Source organism: Mirounga angustirostris, unplaced genomic scaffold, assembly GCF_029215605.1.
Source record: "Mirounga angustirostris isolate CCGP_5_RB_7025 unplaced genomic scaffold, mMirAng1.0.hap1 SCAF_17, whole genome shotgun sequence".
NCBI classification, from domain to species: domain Eukaryota; kingdom Metazoa; phylum Chordata; class Mammalia; order Carnivora; family Phocidae; genus Mirounga; species Mirounga angustirostris.
Genome location: NW_026991725.1, coordinates 39,994,735 through 40,016,030, shown reverse-complemented (window position 1 = coordinate 40,016,030; position 21,296 = coordinate 39,994,735). Strand labels below are relative to the sequence as shown.

At 57.3% G+C, this 21,296-nt stretch overlaps 1 protein-coding gene across 2 annotated transcripts; it reads left to right on the top strand.

The window, feature by feature from the left end:
* The first annotated feature begins 5,444 nt into the window (after window positions 1–5,444).
* Window positions 5,445–15,146, top strand: CYGB (cytoglobin). 2 transcript variants are annotated; one of them, XM_045888394.3, is made up of 4 exons: window positions 5,445–5,782; window positions 10,652–10,811; window positions 11,181–11,344; window positions 13,812–15,146. In XM_045888394.3, exons 1-4 carry the CDS (start codon window positions 5,640–5,642, stop codon window positions 13,843–13,845), a joined length of 501 nt encoding a protein of 166 aa, XP_045744350.1. In that variant the 5' UTR covers window positions 5,445–5,639; the 3' UTR covers window positions 13,846–15,146. The 2 variants fall into 2 exon arrangements, with proteins under 2 accessions (XP_045744350.1, XP_045744349.1); XM_045888393.3 differs by having other exon boundaries at window positions 5,454–5,782; window positions 10,652–10,883.
* Window positions 15,147–21,296: the final 6,150 nt, after the last annotated feature.

The window sequence follows — 21,296 nt, the reverse complement described above, 5'->3', positions numbered from 1 at the left end:
CGCCACCAGCACAGGGGGCAAAGTGAGGACAGGTCCAGGGGCTCAAAGGGAGGGGTCTACCTTCTTGATGGCTGCTTTTTCCCATTCTCCTGCTTCCTGTTGCTGCTTCCACCACAGCGTCCTTTGTGGGTGGGGAGCAAGCCAGGACTTGAACTAATACAGAAAACCAAACCAGATTAGCACTTCTTCCCATGCCAAGGCAGAGGCCTGCATTGCAGAATGGATATTCCAGAGCACCTCCTCTCCCTTAGAAGTCCGCTGGCACTTCTTCACCTCATCCCCAGCCCTAGAAAATGCTGTTGAGATCACACGTCGTTCCCTTAAAGCCCTTGCCTCGTGGTCTGGACCATAACAGGCTCAAGGTAGGAGCTGATGAGAGTCCACCCGCCTTATGCTCACCCTCCACCGATGACCACAGAGCGGGAGGTGGCCTGCTCTGCTCCCACACGGCCAGACTTGCAGAGTCTTCCTTCCTGGTCCCCAGCCCAGCCCTCTCCCCTCCAAGGCTCGCAGGCCTGCCCTACCTGCTTCTGCCCCTGATCTCAGTCCCTGGGGCCGAGCTCCGCCTGAAGAGGTGACGACTTACTTCAGAGACTCTTTCTCCCTAAACAGAAAAGCATGGGAGTCAGAGGATTGAGGGGGATGTCCTTCCCGTGTTTCCAGACTTCCTCTCCCTTCCGCCCCAGGCCTAGCAAGTCACCCCACTATGGAGGGTTAGGAGCAGCCGGGAAATCAGCTGGAATTTGTGACTGTGGAATTGGAGAGCAGAAATTTCCCTCAGGCCAGCCCTTGAAGGCAGGAGGTGTTAGGTGTTAGGCCGATTTTTCCAGTTAACTGGGTCCCGAGGAGTTAACAGGAAACTGCTTCCTTCTGGCTAGACCACAAGAGGCCAGGCCAGATAGTCCAGATTCAGCTCTCTCCTCCTGACAGGGGGTCTGGGCCTATTTCGTGTGGAAGAGACAGACTGCCTGAAGTCAGGGACCCGTCTGTCCCCATCGGCCACAAATCAGATGGATGACCTTAAGCAAGTAACTTAGACCTCCCTGTCCCTCAGTTTCTTCCACTATTAATGAGAGATAGAAACGCTTGTCTTGCCAACCCTCTGGGACTGTTACAACCTCCAAGTGAGTTAATATATGAGACCTCAGGGGAAGACTAAAACCCTGATCAAGAGCCAGGTAACAGCAGGAGAATAGCCAGCTACTTCATGCCAAGTGCTTTACCATGATCTCAGTTTGAACCTCACAAACACCCCCACACCATTCTGTTATTAATCCCAGTTTGTATATAAATAAAAAGGTCACGTAACTTTCCCTGAGTCTCTCAATCAGTAAGCAGGGAGTCAGGATGTGGACTCTGGCTATACACCTCCAGACCCAAACTCAACCTGGAGGACCAGTCATCTGAGGGCCTGCTCTGTGTGAGGCCCGGGGCTCACCATTTCACCTAGGTCAGCCCATTTCACCAGTAGGGCTACTTGGGCACTTTCGTGACCATCTCAGCTAGCCTAGATGCCAAGGAAGGGCATCACAGAAATGCCTGTTTCCGGCACGTCCCCAGGGCTGCCCAGTGGGCCTTCTGACAGAGCCTGGAGGGATCCCAGCACCGAGGAGGAATTAGGGGCCACACACAGACAGAGACTCCCATTCTTGTGACTGAGGGGCACTGCAGGTGGGTCCCACACCCCAAAAGAAGGAGACACTGGGGTGCCCCGGCAGGCAGGCACGCTGACTGCTCAGCCATCTGAGCCCTATGGGGAGACTCCCTCCAGCCAGGGGCCCTGGAGCCCAAGGGCATCCTGTTCTTTGTTTCACTAGGAGTGGGAGAAGGCTCGTAGATCTTTTGCCGGAGAGAATGTCACTCCACACAGGACTCCCACACTAGGTGGGCCCACAGGCACGAAAGAACATGCAAAACACTATGTTCTTAATAAATATTTGTCGATTTTTCCGGATTTTGTTGGGCACAGGAGCCCCTATCATCTAAGGACCCTGGACACCCAGGGAAGGAAAAATCCATAAGTTCTCAAAACTTCACCCCTCGTAAAGGCCACATGGTTTCAGCCTAGGGAAGAGTTAACTTTCTGGCCACTGGAGACAGCGTCCAGCCCGCAGGAGCTGCCCAGCCAATGGCACTCCGTGCTGATGATGTCATGCTCCTCCTGCGCCTCCTATTGGGGACTGGACAGCCAATCCAGCTCGCGGCTTGGGCAGAGGAGCCGCTGAGGCTGAGCGGGGGCAGCCGGGGAGGGGGAGGGGGAGGGGAAGGCGAGCCGACCGCCAGAGCTGCTTCTGCCCCATCCCTCTCTCCAGTCCCCCTGCGCCTTCCGATAGGACCCTGGGGACCACCCCACAGTCGGACAAACAAGGCAGAGCAGCTTTGGTCCAGAGGAGAGGCTGGGGGCTCCCACTGCCACCTAGAGAAAACATTCAGCCTGCCCACCGGGCACACAGGGAACAGGGTGGCTGGGGCGAGGGGCCAGTCTCCAGCGTGCACGCACACACTCCTACACCTCCCCAAGCACGGACAGGGATAGGGAAAGCGGCAGCTTTCTTGGACGCACCCTCCCTCCTCCACCCCCGACTCTCTTCTGCCTTACCTGCCTGCGGACCGGAGGTCTGTTTCCAATCTGCTGCCCATAACGGCCCCGTCTACTCCTCTGGGCTCTCTGTGGGCAGGAGGAACAGGCAGGAAGAGCTGTGGGCAGCGCCCAGGCCCAGACCCCCCCTCTCCTGCAGGACCTAGCCATGGTGGGCTGCGGGGCTGGGAGCTTCAGCCAGAGTCTTTGAAGAGGTGCAAACTCTCCCTGCTCTGAGGGGAAGCCTCTCAGGGACTCCCTGCAAATCCACCCCCCACCCCAAAGCCTCCCAGGAGGTCCAGGTAGCTCGGGCCCACCTTCAACTTGGCTCTGGCCGCGCACAGTAGTTTGTCCCCCCCGCTCCCCACCCAAGCCCGCGGCCCAGTCAGTTTCTCACGGTTGGACCCGGTTGGCGAATCGGCGGCGCCAGAGCATGGCCAAGGTGCTGAGCAGTAAGAGGGTGGTGCACATGGCTCAGCAGCCCCATCCCCTCCCAGACAAGGTCTGTAGAAGAAGGCCAAAATGGCCCTGCCCGCTCTCACAAGCCACTGCTGTCCGTCCTGAGGTTCCTGCCTACACTGGATTAGGAAGCTCAAGCTGATTATTGGAGTCAGCAGATCCGACCTTGTGCAGACTGATTAACCTCGCTCGGCCCAGGTTGTCTGCCGCAGTGGCAGGGTAAAGCAAGCTGTCCGTTCTGGATGTCGATGTGACTGAGACCTGGGCCCAACCCTCAAGGGGCTTCTAGTCTAGACACATGCCCTGGCCAGTTACATAAATGACCACAATAGAGAGACGTAGGTGATGGAAGGCACCTGCAGAGCTTCAGGGAATGCCCAACTGGAAGAGGAGCTGGGGGCGTCAGAATTTGCAGGCTCTCAAGGAAGGTTGGGCCCCCGGCTGGAAGATTCTGCTGGGGGCTGCAGACATGAAAGCACAGGGCATGTTCCAGCAACTGGAAGTTGAGTGTCAGCAGAACAATGATGTCATGGGGAGGCATCGGGAGGGGAGGAAGGGAGAAGAATATTAGATGATGAAGCCAGAAAGACAAGGGAGGCCAGGGAGTGAAGGGCTGGTTAAGCGGTTCAGTTCTCCCCTCTGGACAATCCTCTCCAAATGTTACTGATGACACACCCCCTTCTTTAAAAGACGGAATTTAAGTATGCATTGTGAAATAGGTATATGTATCCACTTAGACATTATATACTATACTACTGGGCAAACACAGTCCTGCACCACGAACACACATAAGACTTGTAAAGGATGAGATGAAACTAAATAGAAATAAGATTTCTCCTGCTCGCTTTCCCAGTGGAAACCTCCTGGGCAGCTGCCTGGAAGGGCACCACACTGGCATTGGGTGTCCTATCAGAGGGCTTCAGGGAGGTGGCCAGGTGCAGAGTGCTCTGTCCTGGCCTAGGCAGCCTGTGGAGCAGACATGGGTCTGAGCATCCACCCTCTTCCGTCCCTTTCCAAAATCCCCAGAAGAAGGCACTAGATTTTCCTTCCCTCAAAGGAGATGGAGGCAACGTCAAAGAGGCTCCTGCCCAGGATTCCAGGGAGGTACCTGAACCCTGAGCTCCAAGGAGGGCCAGAGCTGGGGCTCCAGCTGGGCTCTCTACTTTGAAATATGATTTTCAACATACCTAAACCAAAGCTGAAGAGGAGAGCCAACCTCTTCTAATACTCACAGTGGGACCCAAAGTCTTGAGAAGGGTGGGGTCACCAGGGAGCGCGCTTTAGGGGGAACTCGGGCTGGGGCTGGGAGTCAGAGGTGGGACCCGGCCATCCCAGGTCTGAACAGTTACTTGCAGGGTGGGGACCCTCTGGCTCTGAGGTCCAGCCCCCACCTCCGGTCCTGTGGCGCTTACACCTCACAGAGCAGGACCACCAGGACAAGGATTTGTCTCCTCCATTCGCAAAACCGCTGCCTAGTCTCAGCCTTGGCAGCTGAGATGTCTCCAGGGCCTGGGCCTCCCCAAGATTTCTTGAACCTTCCCCCCAGTACCTCCTTGCCCGGCCGGCTGCCTTTCTTGTGGACTTTCCTCCACCAGGGCCGGAATTCGGGGTAGCGCCTGTTTTTTGCTTGCGTGTGTCATTAATAAGCCACCCAGGGACTTTTTTTTCCCCGAGGCCATGTGCACGTACGGGGGGGGGGGGTTGCTGGCCGGAAGGAAAGGGGACCGCAGGCCTCCCGCGCTGAAGTTCGACAGCCGTCCCCCATCCCCGCAGCGGGGGATTCCAATACGGAATTGGAGCAGGGAAGCGACCCCAGTCCTAAACCCTCCGGAGCCTGGGGTCGGGAGCTCTGGGAGTGGCGCCGCGGCCCCCAGTGGCTGGCTAGGGAGAAGCCCGGGGTGAGCGTGAGCTCCGCTGGGACCCCCGCGCCGCCGGAGGGGCTGCGTCCGCCCCCTCGGGCGGGCGGCCACGCCGCAAACGCCTGGGAGTGTTTGACTTTGACTCAGTTCCCCGCCGCGTGAAGGGTGCACACACGCGCACCGCCCGACACCGCCCGCAGCGTGAGCCGGGACACCGTGCCCCCCGACCCGCGCCCGCCCGGGGCGCACTCCTGCGCGGCCGGCACAGCCCGGCGCCGCGTGACCGTCCCCTCCCCCCGAAGCCCCCCCAGCACTCCCACCACACCTACGCCCCAGCCCCGCCCGGCGGTCCAGGTCCGTGGTGGCCTCGCGGGCGCCAGCCGCGTCGCCCCCCCCACCCCCCCGCCCCGCCCAGCCTTCACCTTGCCGGAATTGGCTCACCGACGCGGGGTTGGGGGTTTGGGGCGGCTTTATTTTTTTAAACATTTTTCCAGCAGACCACATCCCCGCCCCCCGCTCGCGGTCCCCCGCCCCCCGCACATATACCCTGCACACACACACACACACACAGACACACACACACCCGGCGCGCACAGACACGCTCCCTCCCTCCGGCGCGCTCTACCCCTCACTCGCCAGCCCGCCCGCCGCGCACGCAGCCGGCCCCGGCTCCCCGCGCCCCGCGCCCCGCGCCCCGCGCCCCGCCGCCGCCGAGCGAAGCCGGGCTGGGCTTGGAGCTGCTCATGGAGAAAGTGCCGGGCGAGATGGAGATTGAGCGCAGGGAGCGGAGCGAGGAGCTGTCCGAGGCGGAGAGGAAGGCGGTGCAGGCTACGTGGGCCCGGCTCTATGCCAACTGCGAGGACGTGGGGGTGGCCATCCTGGTGAGGTAGGTGTCACTCCGGCCCGGCCGAGGCCGGGGGAGGGAGGGCGGCAGCGGCTCCGGGCAGGGGCGGGATCGGCCCGGGTCCGAGCTCCGGCGCCACCTCTCCAGCTGAAATTGGGGCCGGGCCTGCCCGGTGCAGGCAGTGTGGGGCGCCTTGGGGCGGGCGAAGCCCTGGCTGAGCCGGTCCTGGCTCTGGGCGTGGGGCTAGGAACTAAGAGCCAGACGCAGAAGGAGGACACCTCGGTCCCTCTCCTCTCCCGGGCCTCAGAACTCCTGGCTGGGCCAGGCATGCCTTCTTCACCAGTGACCCCAACCACCCAACCCAGCTCCCACAGACACACATTTCGATTTGTGTGGTTCAGCTGGGGACTCCCCATTTTAGAGGCAGGAAGACTGAGGCTCAGCCAAGAAGAGGGAGGGACAAAGAGGAGCAGACCCCTCTCCAGCTCAGCCCCTTTCTGTGTTCAAAGCCTCTTGGAAGGACAGAGCAAAGAGCCAGAGAATAGAGGTCAGAAGGAGTAGGACACTAGGGTCCGGCTTTCCCAGCTGGCCCCTTCCTGCTCCTAGGGGGTGGGCGGACAGGGAGCTCCCAGGTGAGGCACAGGTGAGTGGAGAAGTGAAGGGTCCCTAGGGTACCGTGCCTGCTGAGCTGAGGAGGGAAAGGAAGAAGTGTCAGGAGTCAGGACCCCACCCTGGAATGACCACTTGAGGAGGAAAGGGCATGTGTCTTGGGCTCAGGGGTTACTCAGGTACCACAAGCCCCCAAAGTAACACTTATTTGCACACCACACACTGGTGGACACATACCGTTGCTCTATAGTTAATGTCCCCACCCCACACAAGCTAGTAACAGACTACAGCCACGGAATGATGCTCTCTTCCCACACATGCTGGTCCCTGGGGCCCCAGACCCACATTCACGCTCAACCCTCTGTCCGAGGCAGAGGGAAACGGCCAGATCTGGGACAGAGCAGGGCAGCCTTATTCTTTGGAGATGGGGTAAGCCCTTGTTTGTGGAAGGGAGAGTTGAAATGCATGCCTGTCTCCCAGTCCTGGCTCCTCTGTCTCCCTGACTCTCTCTGCCTTCTGCCTCCCCTAAGCCTGGGACCTACCCAGCTCCATATTGATATGCCCTGATTCCAACTTGGAAACAAATTTTGGAGGAAGAAGAGCAAGAGGCACTCTTGAGTTGGAGGAGAATTCCTGAGGAAGGCAGCTCTTTGGGCAGCCCTGAGACCCAGAAACGGGGGGGGGGGCGATGGTGGGGAGGCTACAAGGGGGTTTCAGATCCCAAAGCCATCAGACATTCTGAGACACAGACCTACACGTGGGAGCACCCACACAAGCACACGGTGGGTAGTGGAATCACAGATGTGCCAGACCGCTGCCCCGGAGGGCGGCTCTTCGCTGTGTGTGTCGCCACACGCGAGCCCACCAGGCCTTAGGATGCACCCCAGTGTGCACATGGGTCACCAAGAGGAAAGGAGGTGGAGTCCTTAGGGCCTTGGAGATTGGCTGTCCCGACACCCTGCCATTTGCCAGGGAGGACGTGGAGGGGACGTGTCCAAGGTGCAGCTCCTGGGGTACCACCCAGCCTCCCCGGGGAATGGGGGTGCAGAGGAAGGAACTGAACACTATGGCCAGGGCTCTTTCTTGAGAGTCTAATATTCTGACAAGATCTTTCTCTCTGTGCCCCTGCAATTCCCCATTCCTGAATCTTAGGGAGGCTGGGTTTGGGTGGGTGGGGCGAGGTGGGGGGGCATTTACCAATGTGCTCAGTGCTCAGTGAAGGTCCACAATTAATCTGAGAAGGCCTGAGATAGCAGTTAGATCTAGCCTGCTGGTCAGCCCAGGCCACACTCCACCTGACCCACCTCTGTGTTGATGGGAGCCCAACGCTGGCTCAGCAACTCCCTGCCAGACCCAGGCCCCACCAGCCTGCCCCTCCTGGGTCTCTTCCTGCTCCCTGCCCCCTGACCTGCCAGGTGGGGGAGGCTTGGTTAAAGGGAGGAAAGGGCAAGATCAATAAGCTTGTCGGGTGTCCCAAAGGCCCCTCCCCAGATCCCGTGCACCTCAGTTCTGTCACACCCCCCTCCCCAATTTCACACATATCCACAGGGACAGGCCCCAGTGAGAGCCTGAGACACTAGTCCTCTGGCCCATTGCTCTCGGGTCCTCCCTCCCTGCTGGACTAAAGCCAGCCGCACCCCCGTGCTCTACTCCCCACCCCCCCCCCAGGAGTTCGCAGCCAGGAAGGTGGTGGCGGTGGTGGAGAAGCTGTCTTTGGGTCTGAGCCAGACCCCACACCTGCACTCCAACTGAGAGGGAACACCCATGCTCTGGGAAGCCTCCCCTCCCGGTTGTAACTCTGCCGCCTTCCCCTCCTTGCACTCAGACGAGCCTATTTCAGGCTCTGCTGGAAGCCCAGATGCCTCTGGGAGCTGAGAAACTCCCCAAGGCTGGCTGCTGAGGTTTCTCCCCGGCAGACAGCACAGGCCTGGACTGGGAGGGTCGAGAGAGTGCCTGCGGAGGGGCCGGGGATAGAGGCCAGGATGAAGGAGCAGAGCATGCGGCCCCAGACTCCCCTGGTGCAGCAGTGGGGCTCCCTGGGACCGTCACTCCTCAGGGCCATCACCTGGCCCCGGGGTGTTGGGGCAGGAGGCTCACTGGGTCCCAGGCCCCTGTCTCCCTGGCATAGCAGTCTCTCCGAGGCAGGATGGGGTGGGTAGAGTCTCTCCTTCCTGACCCTGCCACCCACTTTGCTGGGCAACCTGGGGCATCGATTCCTACAGCAGAACATGGGGATAAAAACAGTGCCAACGTCAGGAGGCTATTGCAGGATTAATGAAACAATCTAGTAAGTGCTCAGTAAGTCTTCCCTGTTAGCTCCTCATCAGTAAAATGAATATAATGCCTGCTTGGTGGTGGCAATTAAATTAAAGAACAGGTGGAGATGTTTTGCACGTGACAACGCACCAGGCAAACAGCGATCATTATTTTTAGGGCAATGTGAAATGCCCAAAGCCTAAGATACTCATTTAAGTCCAGATTGGGTTCTTCACATTTGTCCTTCATGCTGTGCCTCTCCAGAAAAATCCACTGTCTTTTCAGACTCATTGCCTCATTTGTCCTCACCAGTATATCTGTGAAGTATCGGGTGGGAGGAACTCCTCTCACACTTGTGCAGAAAAGAGGTTGTGAAGTGGTTTGCCCAAGGTCACCCTTGGTCTCCACATGGACCGTGTCCTGGTCACTCCCCCTGCCAGCAAGCAGCTTTGTCCCCTGAAGGGATGGCCCCAGCCAGATGCTCTTTCTGCATCTGTTCCAGCTCTCTGGCCAAAGGGCTGATTTGGCAGATTATCAGCTTTCTCTGATCACAAAAGGGGACACTTCAGAGTTGTGACACCACCGGACAAAACAGGTTGTCCCAAGACATTCCATACACGTTCAGAAGTTCCGATCGAGTCTCCGCGTGTACCTCCCCCAACGTCCAGCTCTGGCTGGGAGAGGGGATGCAGAGGTCGTCAGCGTCATCCTGCAGACCACAGGGCCCTCGACTGAGGTGATGGGTCAGAGGGTGTGTGAGAGCCACAGGCCCTGCCCTTGGGTTGTGGGACCCAGTCCAACAGGCAGAAAGGGAAGAAGCTGTAGAAGGTGTCGGGAGAAACCCTAATGGCCTTAAGGGGAAAACAGTCACCCCGGGCAAGCCTGGGCACTTGGGGGAGGCCAGTCCAATGTGAGAAAGAGTGAGGAAGACATCCCACCTACGGTGTGGAAAGGCTGGCCGGCCCAAGGAGTGCTTTACCAGCAGCTGGAGGGGGCTGGAGGAAGGTGGCTGAGTTGGGACAGTTTGTCGGAAGCCTGGAATCCCAGGTTAAGGATTTTGACTTTGTCCGGTAGGCAATGGGGAGGCACTGAGTGTTTTTTTGTTTTTGTTTTTGTTTTTGTTTTTTTTTCACTGAATGTTCTTGAGCACAAGAGTGACCTAACAAAAGTGATATTTGGGGCGGGGGGGAATTAGACAATCTCAGGTAAACTGGAGAGGCAGGGAGAGAGCTAAAAAGACGTGGGATCTGCCACAGGATGTGCCAAGGCTTCTTGGAGAAGCATGATGTGCAGATGTAAAGTAATGACGGAACCACACTAGGAGGGTAAGACTAGTCCGTAGCTCTAATTAAATTAGCCAATCAATATGTGCTACAGGCTGAGGAGGAAAGCAGGTCGTGAGGAGGGAACAGACGAGCTGGCAGGAGGACTGAGTCGCATTTCTTCCCTCCGTGGACTGGGTGACCTGAGCTAGGTCACTCGGGCTTTACTTTGTCTGCAAAGAGAGCTCTAACTTGATCTCAATAAAGGCTGGCATTTACTGAGCACCCCGCGTTCACACTGTGCTGAGGACTCCACCCGTGGTTTCTCAGTTCATCCTCATAGCAAACCAGGAACAACGATGCCCATTGCATGGAGGAGGACACTGAGCCTCGGAAAAGTAAAGTCACTTGCCCAAGGTCACGCTGGCCCGAGATTCCAGAACTAGAACTCTTACCCTCTCTGCTGGGACTGGAGCCAGCCTTGAAGGGTGTGTCGGGTTTGGAAAGGAGGCCAGAGCAAGAAAGACAGAGGCTTGGGGGACAGAGCTGACAGTATGCAAGTCTGGCGGATGGAAATGGCCAGGACCTGGGGGAGGGGGGGTTGGGGGAGGTGCACGTACACCAGCTCGGCCAGAGGGAGGGTCTGCATCTGAGGGACAGCTGCACAAGGTGGTGAAAACACTTTCGGGTCCTGCCCCTCCTACCCCGCACGCCCATCATCCTGGCCACCTCGGGGTGGGGCCATGGCAGCCCCTACTTCAGCGCTCACCCCCCCTCCCGCCAGGTTCTTTGTGAACTTCCCGTCGGCCAAGCAGTACTTCAGCCAGTTCAAGCACATGACCGAGCCCCTGGAGATGGAGAAGAGCCCCCAGCTGCGGAAACACGCCTGCCGGGTCATGGGGGCCCTCAACACCGTGGTGGAAAACCTGCATGACCCTGAGAAGGTATCCTCTGTGCTCGCCCTTGTGGGCAAAGCCCACGCCCTCAAGCACAAGGTGGAGCCCATGTACTTCAAGGTACGTGGCTGGGTGGGCGTGGCCAGTGCACCACCCCACCTGCTCTGCTCTGGGAGCTCCTGGGGCAACAGCCGGTGACCACTGGACAGCCCAGCCTCTTCCCCCAGCGTGGCTGTGACAGGGAGGGGTGGCAGGATCGGGTCTCAAAGGTGCCTGGCTCCCAAGCTGCCAGGCTGTCATGTCGTCAATGATCCCCTTGGCCAAACTCTGGATAGAAGGGGTGCTGGGGTTCCTGGGGGCTTGGGGGGGGTGCAGGGCACCCAGGCATTTACTTTCTCCTCCTCCCTTTGCTCCCAGATCCTCTCTGGAGTGATTCTGGAGGTGATCGCCGAGGAATTTGCCAATGACTTCCCACCGGAGACGCAGAGAGCCTGGGCCAAGCTGCGTGGCCTCATCTACAGCCACGTGACCGCTGCCTACAAGGAAGTGGGCTGGGTACAGCAGGTCCCCAACGCCACCACGTGAGGAGGGTTGAGGGTGGGCCGGGCAGCCTCCCTGCCGTGTCCTCCCCTGCCCCCTGATCTCCCATCTCTCCTGGGCACAGGAGCTGACTGCTGGGGCAGGAACACTTCCGGGACGCTGGGTCTGGGGTCTGACACATTTAAGAACAGGCATGATGGGAAAGGGCTCGGCCCCTACTACGGGCTGGTCGGAGCAGTGAGCCCTGAACAAATTCTCCTTCTCTAGGACAAGAGAGCACTCAGAGACCCCCAAGACCAAGGCCGCCCAGGGCAGCTCTAAAAGGTTCCCGGCGGGAAGGCTAGCTCATCGGGCCCAGAGGCAGGCCAGGCTAAGTCCGACCACTTCCTCCCTGGGTACCAATCACATGGGGCTGTTTTTCAGCTCATGCTGACCAGTGCTCCGTCCTGCCTCTGCCTCGATAGGGCTGGAGCCAGGAGAATCACGAGGATGTGTGCCCACAGACGCACGTGCCCAAGCCCACGAGGGGCCTGCGTGGGTATCCCCACCATGCACACCGTCAGCGGTGTTTACTTCTAGGCTGACCCTGGAGGCCAGGTTCCCAGTTCTGGGGTGAGGGCCGGGGAGATGGGCTTGAGGAGGGTGGCCAGCCTCAGTGACTCCAGCTGACTCGGGGCAGGAGGGGAGGGCTGGCCCCCAGACATGGTGGCTGGGAACACTCCGGCCTGCCTGGGCCCCCAAGGGGCAGGCAGCTCTGGGAGCTCAATGGTGGGGCGGAGGCAGAGCTGGAGTAGGAAGGAGGGAGAGGAGCGTAGGCGGGAATGGGAAGCAGGGGTCAGCCAGCGGCCCAGGACACGCGTTGTAGAGAAACATTCCCAGCAGTTTCCCATGGAAAAGGCGCGTCTCCTCCCTGGGCTCCAAGCTGGCCCACGGAGCCTGCCGGGACCTCCTGCTCGCAAGGCCTCCAGGCCCAGCTCTGGAGGAGGTCCCCTGAGAGCGACCTTGGGAGGCCAGGCCTCCTGACCTTCCTGCTGCTGACCACACCGGCCCCAGCTTGCTCCGGCTCCCTTCCCCCACGGCGGCACCACCCCAGGAGAGTAGAAACCTCAGGAACTTCTGGCTACAGCCAGGCAGCGACTCCAGATGTGCACAGCTGGGCCCTGGCCTGCCCCAGATCCCTGGGGGCGGGGGGTGGGGGGGGTGGGACGGGAAGCCGGCAGAAGATCTTTACCTGCCAGAGGAGGGGCTGGTAGAGCCCGGAGAGCGGCCGGAAGCAGACAGAGGGGCCAGGGAGGGTCTGTGGGGGGAAGGGGCTTGCCCTCCCACGCCTCTCCCCAGGCCGGCTCAGCTCCGGCTGCCAGAGATGAGTTTGTTTACAGCCAGGAGACAAGACTTCCTGCTTCTAGAGAAAAGGGCTTTTTTACAGGGGCCTAGAGGGACTGGAGAGGGAGAAGGAGAGAGCTGGCCAGTGTGAGTCCCAGTGAATCAGAAACACATGGACGGCGTTTCCCGACACGAAGCCCTGTCCCCTCCCCTGTCTTGCCCCAGCTAGACCCGTGGGACTTACATCTCACCAAATCCCAAACATTAAGAAACCACCAGAATCTCAGTCTGCCCATTTCTGCTCCTCATGGAGTGAATGGATGGGCTATTGTGGGGACTGGCTGGAGCCCTGCATCCATCTGGGCCTGGGCACCTCAAATTTGGGTCTCCCCCCACACCCACCAGCCGTGAAGTCGTGGGGATTGTCCCCTCGTCCCTTTGCACTTTCACCCCCCCACCCCGGTCTCCTGAGGGCACGGGTATGGGCCCCGAGAAGGCGTGTCTCCTTGGGCGTGGGGCCTACAGACCCAACCTACTGCTAAGGTCCAAATGGGTTCAGATGGTGGGAGGGAGTTACAGAGCAGAGTTCTAGAAGGCCTCGGTCCAGCTTCTCTTATCAGGGAAGCAGTGGTGGGCCAGATGCCACTGTTTATTGAACTGTCTCTGCTTAAGGGTGTGTGTGCATTTTTTGTGGTGGGTGGGGGAGTCAGGAGGTTGGGGGGCATGGTGGTGAGTGTAAAGGGGCTGCGTGTGCAGAAAATGCCTATGGGTCGCAAGAAAGGTACCCAGACAGGCCAACCAGAGAGGACACGGGTCTCAGAATTAACAGGAGAAGAGCTGATGTTTGAAAGGTTCTTTGTGGTTTGTGAAATGTGTTCACACAGTTGATGTTACTCCGTTCTCATAGAGGTAAGCACGGCAGACGTTATTCACATGTTGGAGAGAAAGATCTGGGGTTCAGGTGGGCCACCTGATTTGTCTGAGGTCACGCAGCAAGTTTCTGGCCAAAGGGGGCCAGAACTTGGGTCTGGTGGGTTGCTTCGGGCTGCAGCAGGCTGGCTGTCCCGGCAGATCGTGTCCTGCCTTGCCGTCGTCCCCTGACCCCTCTCCCCTGACCCCCTTGTTCCCTGGCCCCCCTCCGTGCCCCCTGTAACCTCTTATCTCCATCTCCTATCTCGTCCACAGCCCACCGGCCACGCTGCCCTCTTCGGGGCCATAGGACCCCCTCTTCCCTCCCCCTCCCAGGCAGCACCTTGAGCAGAAGGCCGAGTTCTGAAGACCCTCCTTGACCCTCCATTCCTGGGTGCCAAGGAAGCTGGAGGAATCCCTGACTCATCTTCCCGGAAAGAGGCAGCCTCTGTTGTGGCCACAGTCCCCACTGGAGCCGCCGGGAGGTGGCGCTGGCTGTGGGGATGCGGACCCCAGCTCAGCGGCCTGTGGGGGTGGGGGAACGCTTCCTCCTTGAAGAGCTGGGCCCACTCTTCTTAGCTTTTCTACTTTCTGTCAGAGACCTAGCTGAGCAGCTGACAGGGGTCCGGGGCAGGTCTGAGTCTCTCCGGGAATAAGGCAGCCCCGTTTCTATCTGCCCGACCAGCATGCAGGTCCCCACATCACCTATCTAGAGCATCATGCACACTCATCTACCATATATACAGATATATTCTATATACAATCTCTATATAAAATATATATATATACATACATATCTATACTGTGTATCTACGGGGCCCAGAGGCACATGTGAAGCCTTGGTTTTGCCCATCTGCGTGTGGGGCAGGGAGGAGTCCTGGTCATGCTTCTGGGCAGAGGACAGAGTGTTCTGGCAGAGACAGGGGTCCCATCTCAGCACAGAGAGAATCTACGCCTGTGGGCAGGGTGGGAGTGACTCAAGGGCCTGGGTGGGCAGGGCGGGGGTGACCCAGCTGGCCAGCAGAGTCCAGCCCTTTCTCCAACCAGCTCCGCACATTCCTGCTTTCCACTTCTAGGTAAAAAGGATTTGGCTTTCCCCCTCTCCCCCCGCCCCAGAAAGGATGTGGCTCCCTGACTTGCTCCAGCATGGGCAAGGGCAGACCGAGGGGCCAGCAGTATGGGACAGGAGGACCCCCCACCGGGGGAGGGGCCCTGGTGCAGAAACCTCGAATGCCAGCCCCATCTGCCTTTGCTGCTAGGAGCCCAGCGGGAGTGGGGCTCCACGCTGCTGTCGGTGATGACAGGCCAGATGCCTCCGTCCCATCCTGCAGCTCTGCGGGCCGAGGGCCTTCCCTCCCTGCCCCCTGGCTGCTGGCTGCCGGTCGGTCCTGTCCACCCATCGGGGTCAGAGTTGCTGGGGAACCCCCCCGTGTGTGCCCCTCGGTCACGTGTGCCATCCGCAAGGATGTCTGGTTACTGTGGCTTCTGTGCCGTGTCCCCTCCTGTCCCATCCTCATGCAGCCATGCGTGTAACTGCCTGTCCTTTTGTAGTTTCTGATGTTTGTAACCAGACCCAGCCGTGTCATTAAACAGACTCCCTCTTCCCGCGTCTGCGCCGCTCATTCTGTCTTTTCCTGCCCACTGCCACTCGCCTCTGCCTCCGCTCCTCAGCTCGGGGCTCGGGCCTTTTCTTGAGAACCACCCAAGGGCCCCCTCCCCTGTGCCTCAGCCGTGGGTCTGCGGAGTTGGGGCTCACACCCGGGGTGGACGCCCCGAACCGTGTAATCAGAAGCACGGGCTGGAGACTGGAAGCGGGGCTGTGGAGGGCCAGGAAGGGTGTCTGTGCTTGTTTTTAAAAAGTCGAGGGGCTTTTAATCTTTTGTTCTGGAAATCTCCTCCCTGGGAGAGAGCCAAGGATTGGGCCCCCACCTGCCCGAGGTGAGCACTGCGCATCCCACGGGGGGGGGGGGGTGTGTGTGTGCAGGGAACAAAGTTCCCAGAAGTGCCGGCCGAGGGTGTTTGAGAAAGGAACTCTGCTTATACCATTGGAAACCTCTAGCACCTTCTCTGAGCTCTCAGCTCCCAGACCCCCTTCCCAAGCCCTGGATCCCACACCCCACAGCCTCAGGCCGGCCTGTCCCGCCCCACGCATGATGGAGGCAACCGCCAGAGCAGCAACTCCCCAAGGAGGGACCAAGAGGTCACCGCCCCTGGGTGGGCTGCAGGAGAAGCAGGAAGCAGCCTCCAGCCACCCTTGGGAGGGCTCCTGGCTGCCTGGGAAGATTCAGCTGATGTATCACTTCTCGGCCTTTTGGCTAAGATCAAGTGAAGATTCAGCTGACGTTCAGGAAGTCTTGTCTCCCAGACCGTGAACTCCTCGAATGCAGGCTACACCTTCATCTTCTGGGCCTGGCACAGCAGAGGTGCTCAATAGAAGTCCAAAGAATAAATGAATACCACTCATAGAAAGCAAGACCAGTGCATGGGGCCAAGAGTGAGCTGTGTGAATGAGGCAGAAGTGTGGGGTGGAGAGGGCAGCAATGGGCAAGGCCTTTCCAGGGAGGCGGTGCTGCCGGGCAGGGTGCTGCACTCTGGAGCCAGACTGCCTCCTAATGCTGTGTGACTTTGGGCAAGTCACTTAGCCTTTCTGAGCTGCGTGGTCACCTCTGATTTAAAATAGGAGTGAAAAATAAAATAAAATAAAATAAAATAAAATAAAATAAAATAAAATAAAATAAAATAGGAGTGCACAAGGCAGGTACCTGGAGGAGGAGGATGTAAACCAGCCACAGTACTGGGGACGTGGGCATGCTCAGGACAGGGTGACTTGACTATCAGACCATCGGAAGCAGCAAATGGAAGGAGGAGAGAGGGTGGGCTGGCCAAGACCAGTCTTGAGAGGAAAGGGGAAGGCAGTGAATAAAAGAGGGAAATCGCAGGAAGCAGAGCAAAGGACAGGGAGATCCTGGGCTTGATGGCCCCTGGTGAGCTCAGGCTGAACCGGAGCCAGAGGGCTGGGGACTGCAGGAGCTGTGAGAGGAAAGGGGGCCTCTCTGCGCAGGGTGGGGAAGAGCCTCTGGGAAGAAAGACTCCCCTCCTTCACTTCAGTTGGCGTAAGTGGGAAGGAGCCTCTGAACCAGGCAAAACTGGAATCATTCAGGAATGTGGCCCTTGAGAAAGTTTATCTCCTCTCCCCACCCACTTGACATGGGACACGGGCAATTAGCGACTCACCCTAGACCTGGGCTAGAGATGCTGCTGCGTAGGGGTGGGGTGGGGGAGGGACAAGTCCAACCATGGCCAGCTGGGCAGGGCCCAGGTGTCCCCAGTAGGCTGTCCCCTGGGTAGGGGAGCCAGGTCTGGGCTTTTGTGCTCTACACTCAGGGATAGCCTTGTCGCTTAAGAGCTAAGCAACTGGGCCAGCTCCCCCTGGCTTGCTCGGGCTGTGAGTGATGGGGTGACAGGAAGGGGGGTTGCCCAGGCTGCATCTCCTTCCCCACCAAGCGGTCCTGGCCACGCAGCCCCACAGCGCCCCCTGCTGGCCGCTGGGCGGGACCCTCACTGGGAGGCCGCGACCTTCCCTTCCTCCTTCCCTTACCTGTGGGCCCACCTTCCTCCCTCGCTTTAAAAGACGTATCCTGAGGCACAAAGGAAAAATGTGAACCCCCATACCTATTTATGCAGATATCCTCCCATATTCTGAGCCAGGTGGAAAAAGTTAATAAATGCTCTATTAAAAAACAGACGAGAGATAAAACACCCCAGGTGCCCAGATTGTTGGCTCTTCTTTGTCAACACCTACAAACTCACTCATTTCTGGTGGCTCTGGTTATCCCTCAGCTTGTGGCCACACGGCCTTCTGTGTGTCGGCCTAAACCCAAGATGATCTCATCTCGAGATCTTTAACATCTGCAAAGGCCGTTTCTCCAATAAGGCAGGTTCCCAGGCTCCATGAATCTGGAGGCCTCCACTTAGCCCGCTACACCCGTAAGGGGAGGAAAGAGCAAGGGAACAAGCAGGGACCCACCTGCTCCTCCTCCTATAAGCCAGACACTTGCGGGGCCCTGCAGGTCTGGCCAGGCCCTGCTCCAGGAATTGTCCATCCTGGCGGGGAGGAAGAACTTGGTAATGAATGTGTGAACAGTGGGGTAATTTCAGACCAGTGAGGACAGAGTCTTGGGGGCAGGAGGGAGCTCCTCTAGAAAGGCCTCACCTATTTTCCTCCAACACCCTCAGAAATGCACCTCATAACCTCATTTCATGACCCATTTTATAACTGGATGCAGTTAACAACTCGCCCACAGTCACAGGGCAAAGCAGGAACCCCAGGCTGACCCCAAAGTCTGAGCACCGCCCCCCCACCCCAACTCCCATCATTAGCAGAGAGATGCAGAGTGAAGCACCCAGAGCAGAAAAAAAAAACCCATCACCCCTGGCCTGGCCTCCTAGCCACTCTCCTGCTTTCATAGTCTGTCTCCACCCAGCACCAGGCAATGCTTTCTCCAGTCTTGTCGGCCCCAGTGCAGACCTTCCAACGGCTGCCAGGTCCCAGATAGCCCTCTGGGGTCTAGAAGGCCCTATAAAAGGAGTAGCTAATAACAGGGGAGGTTAATGAAGTCAAGAAGGGATCTGGGATCTGAGACTGTTGGGAGAGGTGGGACGGCCCCACAGAGCTTCAGAGAGACAATGTGTCCACAGACCTAATGTTCTGTTTCTCATTCCTGAACCAAGATCTGGGCTGATGGTGGGGGCCCAGGTGTTCCAAGCTCGGGAGGAGCGGCAGGATCCAGACTGTGCATTTACTTCTACATCCCCTTGGGTCATGGAAAAGACTTTGGGAGCCTGAGGGAGCAAAGCTCCTCCGAAGAGCTTTTGTGGGGCACCTGGGTGTCTCAGTCGGTTAAGCGTCTGCCTTTGGTTCAGGCCATGATCCCAGGGTCCTGGGACTGAGCCCCAAGTCAGGCTCCCTGCTAGGTGGGAAGCCTGCTTCTCCTTCTCCTTCTGCCCCTCGATGATCTGATCGTGCTCTCTCCCATATAAATAAACAAAATTTTAAAAAGAAAAGAAAAGAAAAACAACAGCTTTTGCATTTCTCAAAACAGAGGGAGGGGCCACCATTTCAGACTCGCATCAGGAGACTCTTGCTGGGGGCGCCTGGGTGGCTCAGTCGTTAAGCGACTGCCTTCGGCTCAGGTCATGATCCCAGGGTCCTGGGATCAAGTCCCACATCGGGCTCCCTGCTCAGCAGGGGAGTCTGCTTCTCCCTCTCCCTCCCTCCCCGCTTGTTCTCTCTCTCTCTCTCTGTCTCTCAAATAAATAAATAAAATCTTTAAAAAAAAATTAAAAAATAAAATAAACAAAATAAAAAGAGCCCTTCTGAGCACAGGGCTCTCTGCTGCTGTCCAGGTCACGTGCCCATGAAGCTGGCCCTGCCTCTGGACAACAGCCTCTGGACAATAGCCACTGGGGGACCGAACCCACCAATGAGCTTGGAAGTGGATCATCCCCTAGCCAGGCTTGAGATGCCCACAGGCCCCGCTAACACCTGGATGATAGCCTCACAAGATACCCTGAGCCAAAGAACCCAGCTGAGCCACACCTGGGCTCCTGAGCCACAGAAACTGTGAGATAATAGTGTGTGTTGTTTTAAGCAGCTAAGGCTGGGGGGACTTGCTAGGGCAGCTGATACTTTTCTGTAAAGCAGAGCTTTCCTTCCCCCAAAGTGGGGCTATTTGGTTACTTTGAAACACTGTTGCTACTGAAAAGATAGATGGATAGATGCTTGAGATTTTCCCTTGATTCACTTTTTTTTTAAAGTCATCTCTCCACCCAGCGTGGTGCTTGAACTCACAACCCCGAGACCAAGAGTCACACGTTCTATAGACTGAGCCAGTCAGGCGCCCCAACACCAGTTTTCAAAGTAAGATATTGGTTTAATAAATGCCCCACTGGGGGGTCCCAAGAGTTTCTCTGATTTCTTCTGCTGAAGTTTCTTAGGAACACACAACTTTTCATGATTCCCGTGTATTTCAATCATCTACGATCGTTTTTCTTTTCTTTTTAAAGATTTTTTTTAGTTGAGAGAGAGAGAGAGCATGAGCAGAGGAAGGATGCTCTGGGATCATGACCTGAACCGAAGGCAGATGCTTAACGACTGAGCCACCCAGGCGCCCTGACCTGGACCTTTGCAGTAGCCTCTTCACTAGCCTTGCTACCTTTGCCAAACCTGTCTGCCCTAAGCACAGCCAGAATGACCCTTCTGAAATACAGATATGGTCCGGGGTGGCAGAGGGAGAGGGAGAGAGAATTTCCAGCAGACTCCCCACTAAGCTTGGAGTCAGACTCGGGGCTCAATCCCACAACCCCAAGATCATGACCTTAGCCAAAATCAAGAGTCGGATGCCCAACCACCCAGGCACCCCTACAATCATTTTTCTTTTTGATGCTCAGATTGTTTCAGTTTGGCCAGTGGGAGTCCCTTCCAGCTGGTTCCTGGGTCCTTCTTGCATGATGCCATTAATCTTTGAAGGCTTCCTTGCTCTCTGCCACAAACAAGATATCTCAGGCTCCCCAGGCACTTTCTCCTGCCCCAGACCCTCAGCCCGCCGTTTCTCAGGGGAGCCCTGATTCCTTTGGTGGTGCCTTCTATTTAGACACTGAGATCTGGACGCTAGGGGTCATCATACTTATAATTTGCCTTTCCCCCCAATTATTAGTGGGCTTGGGCATCGGGTATATTCACTGACAATTTTCACTTATTCTTTGAATTACCTGTTCTTATTCTTTATCCAATATTCCTCTTATGTTGTAATTTTTAAAAAGATTTTATTTTTAGGGGCGCCTGGTGGCTCAGTCCGTTAAGCATCTGCCTTTGGCTCAGGTCATGATCCCAGGGTCCTCGGATCTTAAAAAAAAAAAAAAAAATTTTTTTTTTTAAGTAATCTCTACACCAAATATGGGGCTCGAACTCATAACCTGAGATCAAGAGTCGCTCGCTCCCCTGACTGAGCCAGCCAGGTGCCCCTCTTATTTGTAATTTTAAAATTGATGTGTAGGACCTCTTTTTTAGTTTCTAGATATTGATCCTTTATCAGTTACAACCATCGGAAGTACTTTCTCCCATTGCGTGGCTTCTCACTTTATCAAGGGCGTCTGTTATGGCACAGAAGTCTACAGCTTTTATATCATCAGATCCGTCAATCTTTTTGTTTATGGCTTCTGGGTGGGGCTCCTAAGGGGGGGGAGTCTTCCTAGGGGGGCCTCAGCTCCTCAAGGTTAGCTAAATTGCCTAATGTAAGTCATCAAACAGCTAGTTAGTGGGTATACTGGAGTATCTGTCACCAAAGCCAGTGTCCCCCCACCCCACGGCCCTCCCAGGGTGACTGCAGCTTCCAAGGTGAGGGAGGGAAGATGCAGCAGCGATCTGGGGTCTGCAGGATGAGCCCAGCCAGGATATGGAAGGTAATGTGGGCTCTGGAATAACATTCAAAGTCCGTTCCCAAAGGCCAGTCAAAATGACCAAGTCTGGGATGAGACTAGGATGCCTCAGAGGAGGGCTGATAAAGGATTGAGAACAGCACGTGCAAGGACCAGACTGCTGGGAGAGAGGCAGAGATTTCAAGGTCACCAGGGGGGAGGAGACAGCACCCCGAAGAGACAGAGCTGAAAAGCATCTCGGGGCCCCAGGAGTCTGAGCACATCAGCCTCTGGACACTGGACGCCCCAGCGTTTCACCTGGGTGGCAGGCAGCTCTTAAAGTAC

Coding starts and splice junctions, on each gene's coding strand:
- CYGB (XM_045888393.3), top strand. CDS start 5,640: ATGGAGAAAGTGCCGGGCGAGATGGAGATTGAGCGCAGGGAGCGGAGC. Junction 5,783..10,651: donor GGGGTGGCCATCCTGGTGAG/GTAGGTGTCACT, acceptor CCCTCCCGCCAG/GTTCTTTGTGAACTTCCCGT. Junction 11,345..13,811: donor CAGGTCCCCAACGCCACCAC/GTGAGGAGGGTT, acceptor TCTCGTCCACAG/CCCACCGGCCACGCTGCCCT.